Genomic DNA, 12,940 nt, shown 5'->3' with positions numbered 1-12,940 from the left:
CTGAATAAAAGATTCAGGGTGTCTCAAAAATCTAAGGCTAAGACTCTTGGGACACCTTGTAGAGACACAAAATTTCTGAGTAGTGTATAAGGCTTTGGCATCTTTTTTTGGCATTGTTTCTGAGTGTATTCTCCAACATACTTTACAACATCTTCTTCTTTACCTATCTTTGCATTGAAGTAACTGAATATTAAAGTACGTGTTGATTTATTTTGGAAGGCCCTATTCATTTCTTCACACAATTTCCTTTGCTATTTATCCTCTGCAACAAATGTCACATAAGCTATAATTATCTTCACAGCAATCCTTTTATAAAAGCTCATCATAAGTAATACAATGCAAAATGACAAAGCATCCCATGAAATGATATTTTATGTTGCAATTGGATGCACAATAAAAAACCAATTCTACCAACCCCTTTGTTTGCCTCTCCAAGGAGAGAGAACCTGTGAACCAGCCTTCTATTTAGCCATGACTCCCTTTTCTGTTCTGGTTTCATTTATAGCATGAATGCCCATATTAAAATTATTCAGTCTCTCCATTAAAATGTCCTTCTTTGGTCACTGAGCAAAGGTGTCACATTCAAAGTCTCCACAGTTGAGTCAATATTTATATATAATTTAACAACAAAATATGGTTCTTAGTACCTTCTCCCCCTTCCCCACCTGCCATCACTCTACCCCTGCCTTCTCTACAAAAGCAAAAAAAAGGGCAAGATAGGACTAATGCCTGCGGGTTTTTTTCCTTCTGTTTTACAGGTTGCCATAATCAAAAGATTCTTGACCAAGTGGCCAGCCTACCAGTGATTTGCCTCTGGGAAAGGAGCCCATACCTGAAGTTTTTCAATCTGGTAGAATCTGTAACCTGTATTCTAATAATTTAACCTTTGAAAACACAAAGTCACCTTCATGTCATGATTCAACAATAAAATAGTATTTTATAGAGGATTGTCACCATCATTACTAACAAAATATTTGTTGAATGCCTACTATGTGCTAGGCATGGGAATTACAATGAGTTAAAAATTTCATGGGCCCACTCTCACAAAGTTCATAATCTATATCTTGTTTCAAAACTCTCCCTTACTCCTTTCGTGGTGACCTCACTTCACTATGAACTCCCCAATCAAAAAGATGAGGTCTGTTCTTCCTCAGATTTTTCAACAAAAGTACACAAGACACCACTTGTCACTCTTGCTGACAAAGCAAATGATTTGTGACTTTCAGTATATCTCATCAAATGTTTTTTCTTTCATTGCCTTTCCCACCATGGACTTTCACATCCCAGTCCCAGGATCGTCCCTATCCCACAGTGCACACCACGCACTACATATACACACATATATTTACACACACACACACACACACACACACCCCTCGAAACCCTCCTAAACACTGGAAGGAATGGACCAAAGTAGAATAAGCAGCCTCTGAACTCCTTTCTAGCCTTCAGATTTCACATCCTCCCTGTATGGGGAGCTCCCCACGCTAATGAAGTCACAGGTCTCATTCCTCTCCCTGTCCCAAACTCTTCCTGTTTCTGCCTTTATCTGACTCTGTCTGGTTTGTTGCAATCGCCAAAAATACTCTAATATAATGTCCCAAAAGTCTTAGAGCACTTTTAAGTTTCAATAACTTAAGGCTGCACTAAGGTATTAGGCCACTTTGGTCTTCCAGGCCTTCTGAACATTTTTTCTGGGATTCTCCCTCTTCAGCCTCTTGATCGCCTCTTAAAACCAGTGTTGAACTTCAACTAAGAGTCTGAAATGTAAATATAATAACACTAGATCACATTTATCTAATGCATTAAGTGTTACAAAGCACTTTCTTAAAACAAGCCCATGAGGTATACAGGAGAAGGATTATTTTCCCATTTTGTGGATGAGAAAACTGGGGCTTAGTGAAATGATGTATTCCTGGTCTCATAGCTAGAAGGAAGATTTGAAACCAGGTCTTCTGAAGACACTGAAGATCTCTTTGTACTATTCCACAAATGACTTTCTAGAATCTCATTCGTGTCCCTAGTGATAGATACAGTCCCAATTGTCTCTATGTCCCAAACTCCATGTCATCCACTGCTTCCTATTCCTAGAGCCACCAGCACCCCAGGCCAGGACCACCTTCCTAGACCTCCTCCACAGTCTCTCCCTTGCAGGCTTTTGTGCTTATGGTATGTGCCCCCAGTCCAAGCCATCTTCCATACCACTGCCTGAATTATTTACCTCATGCATGAATTTGGTCACTCTGTTCCACTGGTTCTCAGCTGCTTAAGAATTAAAGGCCAAATTTCTTTGCCTTAAATTCAAGAACTTACCCAATCTGACAGCCCTTCCTTTTCCTTCCAGTTGTTATTACCTTTCCAACCATATCTCATATTGTGCCTCTCTCAATGCACTCAGCTGAACTGGTATAACTCTCTTTCTCCATCCCCATGCCTTTGCTTACACTGTTTTTATGCCCAAAAGACCCTTCCTCCCCTTCAATTGTGAAATTTCTACCTGTTCTTTAAAATCCAACTTAAAAGCCACCTTCCCCAGGAATACTTTGATTCCCCAGTCAGCAAAGACCTCTTCCCCTCAAATAGCATTTTGTTCCACCCCTTTCTCATATACTAGCACTAATAATAGTTAGTATTTATACAGCACTTTAAAGTTTGCAAATATCATTGTATTTAATTCTCACAACAATTCTGGGAGGTAGGCGCGGGGTTGTTGAAGTGGGCTTATTAAAACACAGAGTTTTAGTGCTGGAAAGAGCCCAGGAGGATAAAGAGACTTGCCCATCTTCATGGGAATCAATGATAAAGCCAGCAATCCAGGTCTCCTGTGTCTCTTTAGAACTAGATCTATGATCCTATGATTCTCACTTCAGTGTGGCCACGGTCCCAAAGATTTCTCAGCTCTTTTGTAGTTAAAAGGAAGGAGAAACCAAGTCCTGAGTCCCAGAACTCTCTGTAACCATTGCCTGCCTTTGTGGAGATGGTGTTGCTAATCATGTTTGGGATTTTGAGAAACATAGACCAAGCTTTACATTAAGATGCTCTAACTTCTGGAAAATATACAAACCATGTGGACACACTCATACAAGAAGAAGGCATGTACATATCCATGTCATTGTCCTTAAAGGTCAGATCTGTCCATAACAAATAACCCGATAGCCAGCTGGCCCTCCTGTTTCGGGAGCTGTCAGTTTTACACTACATGTAACAGGAATGAACGTGAAGTCCTGATCTCTTGAACCTCCAATGGATTTGCAAATGAATATTTTGGTTCAATGGGGAGGGATATACTCAGCAGAATGGATTGGGAAAGAGTCTTCTGTTCACCCTTATTATATAAACAAAGGGAAATGGAGTCTTTTATAAATGCAGCAAACTTGAGCTGGTCAAGTATGGCAGAATAGGTTGGTAGAATTCCTTTGGAGTTAGCGGCTACCTTCATGAATAGTCATTAGTCACTATCTTTATGTATGCGCCCATTCTCCACCATTGGGAAGGAGGCAGATCTAATCAGCCTGTGTTATATAGGGAAAGTATCCTGCCTTTGAAATCATCCCACCCACAGACAGACAATTAGATTTGAGCTGACTACCAAATGGAGAATTTCTCAACTTGCTCCAATCCTGGTGTACTTGATAAGCCTGTAAGGAGTTCTATGAATCTCCTTACTCACATATGTGAGGCAAGGTCACTGGTACATTCAAGACCCTTAGCCACCAGACTTGATTCACTACATTGAGTTTATTGGAGATACAGAATGAAACAAAGACAAACATACAAGAAACTGAATTATTGGCTTCCGGGGAGTTTTTGTGTACAGACAAGGGAAGGAAATTAGATGGGGTATGAATATCATAGAATCAACTGAAAACAAAAATACAGCAATGTTTCATCTTTCCATTCCAGAGGCAGCAGCCACAATAACAGCCTAGACAGGGTGACTGACTGTTGGTACAACCAAGGATCATCACCTAAAGCTACTGGGAAACCCCCTGCTCCCACATGGGGTTTCTGCTCCACACTCCATAGACCTTGGTGTTGGTATAGTAAAAGACCCACCAGAGCCAAATAATCCAGCAGAAGACAGATAGACAGTTGGAGAAGAAGAATGTGAACCCATAGTACAGTGAGATAACTACTAGGAAATAACTGCCTGGAATGAGCAACAGATTCAGAAAAGGGAGCCATCCACCCATCTGAGAAATAGATCCGATTGGGTATTATGATCAGGCCATCCAACAGCTACTGAGGTCTGGGTTAAATAAGGCCATCAGGTAGTAGAAGAAGAAGATGGAAATCCCTGGGAAATTTCACGTGGAGGCATAAAATGTGCAAGTTCTCCTGCTCTATTGTTGGAATTGTGGTTGGGCTGGTGGAGAAAGGATGGGGCTGAGGAATGCATTGCTGTCCAAGAGCAGTCAAGGGATGTGGTCAGATTCCAGTGACATTTCTGGGGTGAAGTTCAGTTCTGTTTCCTCCTGATCTCCTAACACCTCTTGATCCCACAAGAGCTGGTGCCACAAGAGCGGACACTGTAGCCTGAGCCAACCCCATAGCCTGAGCCAACCCCAGAGGGGGCGCAGGCGTTAGGGGCACTGACCACCACACTGCCGCCAGAGGGGCCGCTGCTGCCAGTGCTGACAACACGGGCACCAGTCGTGCTGGTGCAGAGATCGCCACAGACGACGCCACCACGGCTGCTGCTGACAGCTACAGAGAAGACAGGCAAGAGAAAAACAGGGTCAAACCTGGGCTCCATACACCTTGGTCCACTTCATAGCATCCAGAAGGCAACAACCACCACAAGAGACACTCTAACAACCCCAATATGAGCAAAGGGGGAAAGCAGAGATTACTTACAGACATTCACGGCACCAACACCCTCACACAACCTGTGTTGGGGAAGAAAAAGAAGACAGGTCAGTCTAATACCAATAAAGCCCCTCAGTCCACTCAATGAAGGGGAAATAAAACTCAAAGTCATTCAATAGGCACTGAATTTAGAATCAGGAGACCTCTGTTTAAATTCTAGAAATGCTGGGGCCCTAACTTCCACATTAAACTAGAAGCTGGCTGAGGCAGAAGCAAAGTCTCTCCCGACATCCCTTCCCAATGCTCATAGAAAAGAGATGCCCAATGTGGAGAGTTATACTACTGATTGACTTGACTGGCTGGCTGAAAGACCCAAGAGGCCCGGACCATACTTGGTTTAAATTTCTCTGCCCCATCTCTTAGTGATTGACCCAGCCAGAGACACAAGAATCATCTAGTCCATTCCCTTGCCTTTCATGAGACTGTATTTCACCATCACTAAGAGTTATCAATTCCTTTTGTAAAGATCTATCCAGATCTATGCAGAAGAGAACACAACCTTTGAGTATCTGAAAAGAAAGTTCTTCTAGATGCAACCCTTGCTTCCATTATTGATGCCAATTTGAGGAACTCAAGAAATCAGAGGGTTGGGGACAAGCCAATGAAAGCTTCTCATCACAGCCCTCAAGTATAAAAAACAATTAAATTGATAGAAATCTGGGGCTGGATTTGCCAGGAAAGGTGGGGTCAGATCAATGTGATGAAAGCCTTAGAGCACCTATAGGGACAGAGAGAACCAGGGATAAAGGGTAAAGTGCCAAGGATGAGATAGACACTAAATGCCAGGGCTAGAGGGTTAAATATGAGAGGACAGGCTAAGTGCTATTGGTGGGGGTGGAATGGGGATGGAATAAGTGTCAGGGATGGGAAGCTAAGAGCCTTGAGTGTGCTAACCATCAGGGATAGGGAGGACTAAGTATCACATTAAAGGGGTGGTAGAGTTCTAGGAATAGAAAGGGGTTAAGTGCCAGCAATGGAGGTGAAGAAAAGACCTGGGGAGGAAGTGAAGGTTATTGATACCAGGTTCAAAGGATCAAGGTTCAAGAATTTGACGCTGCTACTTTGCTCAGGAAGCTACAGGCAAAGCCCTGAGCTGAGGACCCACACCCACAGTCAATGAGTCCAACTGAAGACCCCCACTCAAATGCTTATAAGAGGTGGGAAGAGTACTCATAGGACTAAGTTCAAATTACCTGTCCAGTGCAGGATGGGGGGAGGATTGTAAAGGAGAGTTGAGTGATTGTTTCCTCTGCCCTAGTTTGGTATGGTTAGGGACAGAGCAACCTGTGAGACCTGGCTGGATTGGGAAGAAGGAAAGATTGTCCCAGGCACCCACCTTTGCTCCTCGCCCTCCAACAGCCGTTTGTAGGTGGCTATCTCAATGTCCAGACCCAGCTTGGAGTTCATGACCTCCTGGTACTCCTTCAGCAGACAAGCCATATCCTGCTTGGCCTTCTGCAAAGCCTCCTCCAGGCCTGCCAGTTTGCAGCGGGCATCATTGAGGGCAGCCTCGCCCTGTTGTTCTGACTGAGTCACAGCAGCCTCCAGCTTGGAATTCTGGGAGAGGGGACAGGAGCCAGGGAGGAGAAGGCAAGTTAGCAAAGTGTTCTGGAACTATGTTTCCCAAATGAGACCAACTCAATCCTTTCCCTGTCTTTGTACATAATTCTTCCCTCATCCATCTCTCTCTCTCTCTCTCTCTCTCTCTCACACACACACACACGTGCCATGTAGACCATATAGAAAGGGAATTCTCTAAGGAAAAAGGTTCTATAGCTCTCCCTCTATCTTTTGTCTTTTCTGGTTCATTGGGAGTTCCCCCTGGTATATATGCTGAATCCCTCTTGCTCTGGAATAACCTAATTCTTTTCTATCCAAATGTGATCTGTACCCGTACCTGGCACTTGGCATTCTCCACCTCGGCGGTCAGCCTCTGGATCATGCGGTTCAGCTCATTGATCTCCTCCTTGGTCCTGCGCAGACTCTCCCCGTGGCGGATCACTGTGGCCTTCATCTCTTCACACTATAAGGGGAAGAAGAGGAAGAGGGGAAGCATGTACTAGAGAAAGACAAAACCACACTGGGAATGGCCCCGAAAATGAGTGTCTCTGGATAAAAGGCAAGCCATTCCTAAAGCCTACCCACCAACCTTCCCACTGCAGTTCCAGGTGGGAGAAAAGGGAAGGAATTCAGGCCCACTCACCTTGCTGCGGTACCAAGACTCAGCCTCAGCCCGGCTGCGGCTAGCAATGTCATCATACTGAGACTTGATCTCGGCAATGACACAGTCCATGTTGAGGTCTCTGCTGTTATCCATCTTCACCACGACAGAGGTGTCTGAGATGTGGGCCTGAAGAACTCGGATCTCCTACAAAGTCAGGGGAAGGGGAAAAGAAAGAGATGGTCAAAAGTTGGTTGAGAATGGAATTCTGTCTCTGTATAACTCCTTCCCAGGATTCCATCTTACTTTCAGACATGTCCCATACCCTCAGAGTCCCCCACTTCAGACACATAGTCCCAGGAAAGTCACATAGAGAGGCAGGAATCATCCAGGGAATTTCTATTTCAATTGATCCCACTTCCTGATTTCTAATAAGACCTACAGATTCCTTGCTTTATCCTGACATAACCAGCAGACTTGCTCTGATTTCCCAATTAGTTTCACTGTCTTCAGAGCTAGCCCATTCCTCCCTCCCAAACCCCACAGGGCCTGACTGCCTTCTCCTGCCCCTGGCCTTTCTTCTCCTCCACAGGCTGTGCATCTCCAAGAGTTCCCTCTCAGCCTCTCACCTCCTCATACAAGGCCCTCAGGAAGTTGATCTCCTCTGTCAGAGCCTCGACATTGGCCTCCAGGTCAGATTTCCTCAAGTAGGCACAGTCCACATCCTATTGGTAAATGGAGAAGGAAGATTGAATCCATAGAAATGAAAACTTAGAAGTTATCTAGTCCTTATTTTAAAGTTGAGGAACCTGAGGGTCAAATAGATATCAAGGTACAAAGGTGGGACATAAATCTAGGTCTCTTTCTTGGCAAATGTATTTCATTCCCAGTTTCAAAATATGCTCTTCCCCACCTCTAAGATTTCCCATAGGCCATTTCCCAATCTGGGACAATATCCTCAGGTCTAGTTCTCCTTTTCTTTCCAACCAAGCATTCACCTTCTCCTTAACTCCCTTCCCTTCTCCCAAGCCCTGATGTATTAAGTCATGTCTTACTACTCCTAGTCATATCTTTGCTCATGGATCTGATTGGGCAAGACCTTTTAGGTTCCATCTCAAAGGAATATAGAAGAAACTTGGGATAGGAAAAGATGCAGATGTAGAGATGCTTTCTTTGTTCCAAGACTTGGCAGAACCTCCACCCCTTTCCAAAGCAAGAAGGCTCCCCCAGAGGTCAATTCATACTCGTCCCTTCTTTGGAGCTGGATACCACTCCCTGATCAAAAATCACCTCCCAGCTTCTAATTGTGCTGCTCAGTAGCCTGCCTTGCTTTGGAAAGATCATCTTATCCTCTTCTGAAGATAACAGATATCTATACTCTGAAGAAAGTTTTGTAAGTACACATTTCTGGGCATTCTCCCATCTCTCTCTTTCAAGTTAAGTCCTATATCCAATGTCACTCACCTTCTTCAAAGCAACAAATTCATTCTCAGCTGTGGCTCTCAGGGAGACCTCCTCTTCATACCTGAAATAGATTAAAGGAGAGGGCACCCAGATCAGTGGGAGGCAGACTGACATCCTTCTAAGGGAAAGGGTGGCATGTAAACTGGGAGAAATCACATGTATTAGACTAGTATCAAAAAATGGAGACCTAACTCTTGGTTCTCCATATCAAAGAAGGGTCCACTAGCAACGCAGAATTTCAAATAATTGATCATTTAAAAGTCATCCTCTTTTTGAACCTGAGACATGTTTTTATCTTTATATGTGAACATTGGCCATGATGTGGGAACCCACAGCACTTCAGAAAGCTTCCTTGTGTAACTGTCTTGGGAAGAGTTACAATGCTGTCCACCTTCCTCAGTTTATCCATGGCTTCATTTCCCTCTTTCTCCATTTTAACATTAGGGAGATGAACAAAATCAGCCTATGTGGAGCTGTCTTTTTTCTCTGAGGGTAGATAATAAAGCAGTAACAGAAGACTTTTCTTTCTAGTGGCCCAATTGATCTGTAAGATTCTTTGGGGGGATGAGGAGCACAGGGGGGAATGAGAGCTGACTAGAGTGGTAATGTCAAAAGAAGAAGTGATTGAAAGCAAATCCAAGATGGAGAAGTGATAAATATCCAGAAGGCCCTTCTTTCTTCCCTTTCTAGCACCCAAACTGAGGGAGTTCTAACACCCTTCCTTCCCCCATTACCAAGTGCATTCATTGTATCCATACCCCATGTACCTGAATCTCCCTTCTATTGAAAGTCTACCCATCTCTATGTCCCTGTCCCTAACACCTTCTACTATTGAGAAGTTCTTTAATGGAAGCTTATTTCCTTTCTTTTGCTAAACACTCACTTCTTCTTGTAGCCCTCCAGCACCTCCTGCACGTGGTTGAGCTCAGAAGCCAGGCGACCACTGTCAGCCTCCACGCACTCCAGCTCCCGCTTCAGGGTCTCGATGTAGCCCTGGAACAGGGGCTCCAAGTTGCTCTCGCAGCATTTCCGGCTCTGGTAGAACTGCCATTTGGTCTCTAGAAGCTTGTTCTGCTGCTCCAGGAAGCGGACCTGCAGCCCAGGGAGGGAGGTGAGTGGTCAGGGTAGTTCCTGGTTATTCCCATATCCCATGGAAGGTGTTTCAGAGGGAGTGAGTCCAGCCAGGAACTCAATAGGGGAAAATGAGGAAATATCTTGGGGAGGGGAGGGCATGAGAAGGGAGGGGAAGGGAAGGGAAGGAAGGTAGGGGGCAGGAGGGAAGGCGGGGAAGGGAAGACAACTAATAGAAGACTGGTCCTGTGAACATGTGTCCTGTCCAGATGAGAGGGCAACTAATAAAAAACCAAATCCCTGAATGTTTTCACCCAGAATGGTAGGCAAAGCTCTGGATTTTGTAATTCCAAGGATGGCTAATGGGACATATCATGCTTTTCTAGTCCAGAAAGTATCTAATTATTGAACATCTGGATTTTCCAACATAGAGAGGACCCAAGAATAGGAGAGGGGAGAATATAAAATCTAGAGCCAGCAGGCACCTTCAATTTTAGTACAACCTTTTCATTTTGTAGATGAGAAAACTGGGGTCCCCAAACAGAAATATCTGATTCTCTGAGTCTTAACGAGAAAACTGCTCTAGTCCAAAGTCCTCATCTTTCTCATTCTAAAGGCAGGAGAGGGTAAGCCCCTAGTCTCAGATGGGACTCCCTGGTCCCCCTATGCTCACCCTGCAAAGGACAGACTGTAGGTAACTGGGAGAAGCTTTGAGGACGGTGGGGCTTCTAGGGATACCTGTGCTGATTGGGATCTCCTAGGGCAGTACAGAAGGGGAAGCTAGCTGGTCATCCTTGCCCCCTTTTGTCAAGGCTCAGAAAGAGCCCCATCCTACACAGGATTCCAAGACTTCTCCCTCTGTTTGTTTGCATTCTTCCCCCTGCCGCCCCCAGGGCATTCCCCACAGAGCAGAGCTCAGTTCTCCTATCACCGACCTTGTCAATGAAGGCGGCGAATTTGCTGTTGAGACACTTGATCTGTTCCTTCTCCTCATGCTTCACGCACTGGGCATTGGGGTCGATCTCGAGGTTGAGGGGGGTCAGGAGGCTCTCGTTGACAGACACGGTGGTGATGCAGGGGGTGCTGGGCCCGCACACTCCCCCAGAGCGGTAGCCAAAGCTCCGGCCACAGGAGCCAGCCCTGTAGCCTCCACAGACGCTGCGGCTGCCAAAGCCGGTCAGTCCCCTGTAGCACGACACTCCTCGGTAGGGAGCGGCACTGATGCAGCAGCGGCCAGGTCGGGGCCCACAGGCTGAGACACAGCTGAAAGCTCTCACAGAGCCTCCACAGTAAGATCCACAAGTCATGTTGATGCTTCTAGGCACGGTTGTCTGATGAGAAGGAGAGGAATTGTCAACAAGATGTCAGCCTATGGGTGCCGTGGTCCTTTTATACCTGTGGAAGTCAGGCTTGGCCCCCGTCACTGGGTCAAGAGCAATTAACAGCCTTTATGGGCTTGGGACATTTTGCTGCTTCAGCTCCTCCCTTAATTTGTTTAATTGGGGGTCAGATGCAGCACAGATGTTTATGAACCTTCACCCCAAAATGCCCGCTTTTCATCTTCAAAGACCCAAACACCATCCCCTCCCATTATGCAGGTGTGGAAACTGGGAGATTGGAGTGACTCAGGCCAGGGGACTGAGGCAGGGCCAGTAAGCGTGATTGAGGTTTCTTCTTCCCTTCCTCCCTTCTCTTCCCTTCCTGGATCCAGAACTCCAAGCTCTGAGGACAGGGGTCCCCTCTCCTAGAAATGCTTTCTGTGCTAAGCTGGGGGATCAGGGGTGAAAGGGAGAACCTTGAATCAGACATTATTTGGGGGAACAAGAGAAGATGTTAGACCTTTTTCATGGTTCTCTGTGACGGCTTCTTTAGCAACATATAGGTGTCACATATGCACAAATGTATATGCCAGCACACTACCTTCTATGCCCACTCCCATATAAGATCACATACAACACATACACAAAGCAAATTTATAAATTGCCTACACACACCTATGAATACAAACACACACAACCACAGGATTTAAAGCTGGAAGGGACCCCGGAAATTCTCTAAGCCCCTCATTTTTTCAGATGAGGAAACCGAAGTCCAAAGAAGTAAGATGAACTGCCCAATGTCACCCAGATACTAAAACACAAAACTGGTAACTGAACCAGGGTCTTCTGGCTTCAAGTCCAGTGTTCTTTCCACTACACCAAATACTTCCTGCTCCCCAAAGTTTTCAAATGAGGCTCTCCCCTCAAAAAATGTAAAATCAGACCCTGTTCAAGAGTTGCAGCAGTAAAGATTTTTCCAGAGACTGGACAGTTCTGTTTTCAGCACCATCCTTTCAGCTCCTCCTGAGAACCTAGAGATCAATAGCCCCAATAGTCCATTGACCAATAGTCCCAATAGTCAATGACCCCTCCAAACTATCTCACAGGTGTAGCCACACCATCCTACAAAAGGGAGGGGGGATTTCAATGTGTCCCAGCTGGAGGATCCTGTAGACAACCAAACCAAAGAACCCCATTCTTTGATCTGCTCCTACCTCCCCCTCAACCACCCCCTTTTGGTGATGGGGCTACTTCTTTGTTGTTTCAAAGCCCCTCTAAGAATAGAAGCAGTGTGGAGTCTAGGATCATGTACTTAGAGCCTGAAGGCAATTTAGAAATTATAGGATTCTACCTCCCTTGCCTTACAGCATAGTGGAAAGAACACTAAGACTCCTCCAAGCCTCCAAGTTAAATTTTCAGTGTGAATATTTACACCTCATAAATTAGCATAGGCTTTAGATGAGTTGTTTGACCTATTGTTTTGTTGATTGTCCAGCCTTAAGAAAGTGATGGAGAAAATGTTAATAATGCCAATTTAAACTTTTGGAAAGTTAGTTGTTAAATATTTACCAGCACCCCCTGGATTAGGTGATCTTTAAACTTCTCTCTAACTCAAAATCCTGTAATCTATGAATTGGCCTCTCTCTCCACCTCTTCTCCAAACTCTCCTGTTGTCCTTTGTTTTCCATCAGCAACTAAAATGGCTGTTATTCCTATATACAAAGTGTCCCCCAAAACCCTGAATATCTAAATCGTCCTCAAGATACTCTAACCTCTTCTACAGAAAGCCTTCCCTAGAGATAATTGTTCCTAAATGATAATCAACCAATCTACAAACATTTGCTAAACTTCCAGGAACTCTGGGGTTACAGATGCAAAAGCAAGACAGCATCTGCCCTCAAGAAATTTAAATTCTACTGGGAAGATTCAACATGTTCACAGATAAGCAAATGCTGGATATAGATAGATGAAGGTGGGGGAGGGAGGAAGGGGGAGAGGAGGAGAGGGAGAGAAAGAAAGAAAGAAAGAAAGAAAGAAAGAAAGAAAGAAAGAAAGA

The 12,940-nt window shown here is 44.9% G+C and overlaps 1 protein-coding gene across 1 annotated transcript; it reads right to left on the bottom strand.

Annotated features, from left to right (window-relative positions):
- Positions 1 to 3,719: 3,719 nt before the first annotated feature.
- Positions 3,720 to 10,912, bottom strand: LOC114029667 (keratin, type II cuticular Hb6). Its single transcript, XM_027844265.1, has 9 exons — positions 10,501 to 10,912; positions 9,378 to 9,586; positions 8,495 to 8,555; positions 7,660 to 7,755; positions 7,073 to 7,237; positions 6,767 to 6,892; positions 6,206 to 6,426; positions 4,858 to 4,889; positions 3,720 to 4,707 (listed from the first exon to the last, which is right to left on the bottom strand). Exons 1-9 carry the CDS (start codon positions 10,870 to 10,872, stop codon positions 4,484 to 4,486), a joined length of 1,506 nt encoding a protein of 501 aa, XP_027700066.1. The 5' UTR covers positions 10,873 to 10,912; the 3' UTR covers positions 3,720 to 4,483.
- Between the last annotated feature and the right edge of the window lie 2,028 nt (positions 10,913 to 12,940).

The sequence above is a fragment of the Vombatus ursinus genome, unplaced genomic scaffold (assembly GCF_900497805.2).
Source record: "Vombatus ursinus unplaced genomic scaffold, bare-nosed wombat genome assembly UNPS02014941.1, whole genome shotgun sequence".
Classification (NCBI taxonomy): Eukaryota; Metazoa; Chordata; class Mammalia; order Diprotodontia; family Vombatidae; genus Vombatus; species Vombatus ursinus.
Note: the sequence above shows the minus strand (reverse complement) of the source record. Positions and strands in the feature narration are given on the sequence as shown.

Bases quoted from the DNA above. Each gene is read 5' to 3' on its own strand.
- LOC114029667 (XM_027844265.1), bottom strand. From the start codon at position 10,872: ATGACTTGTGGATCTTACTGTGGAGGCTCTGTGAGAGCTTTCAGCTGT. The intron at 4,890-6,205 runs GTGGGTGCCTGG...TCCCCAACACAG, and splicing joins TTGGAGGGCGAGGAGCAAAG to GTTGTGTGAGGGTGTTGGTG. The intron at 4,708-4,857 runs GTAAGTAATCTC...TCTTCTCTGTAG, and splicing joins TGTTGGTGCCGTGAATGTCT to CTGTCAGCAGCAGCCGTGGT.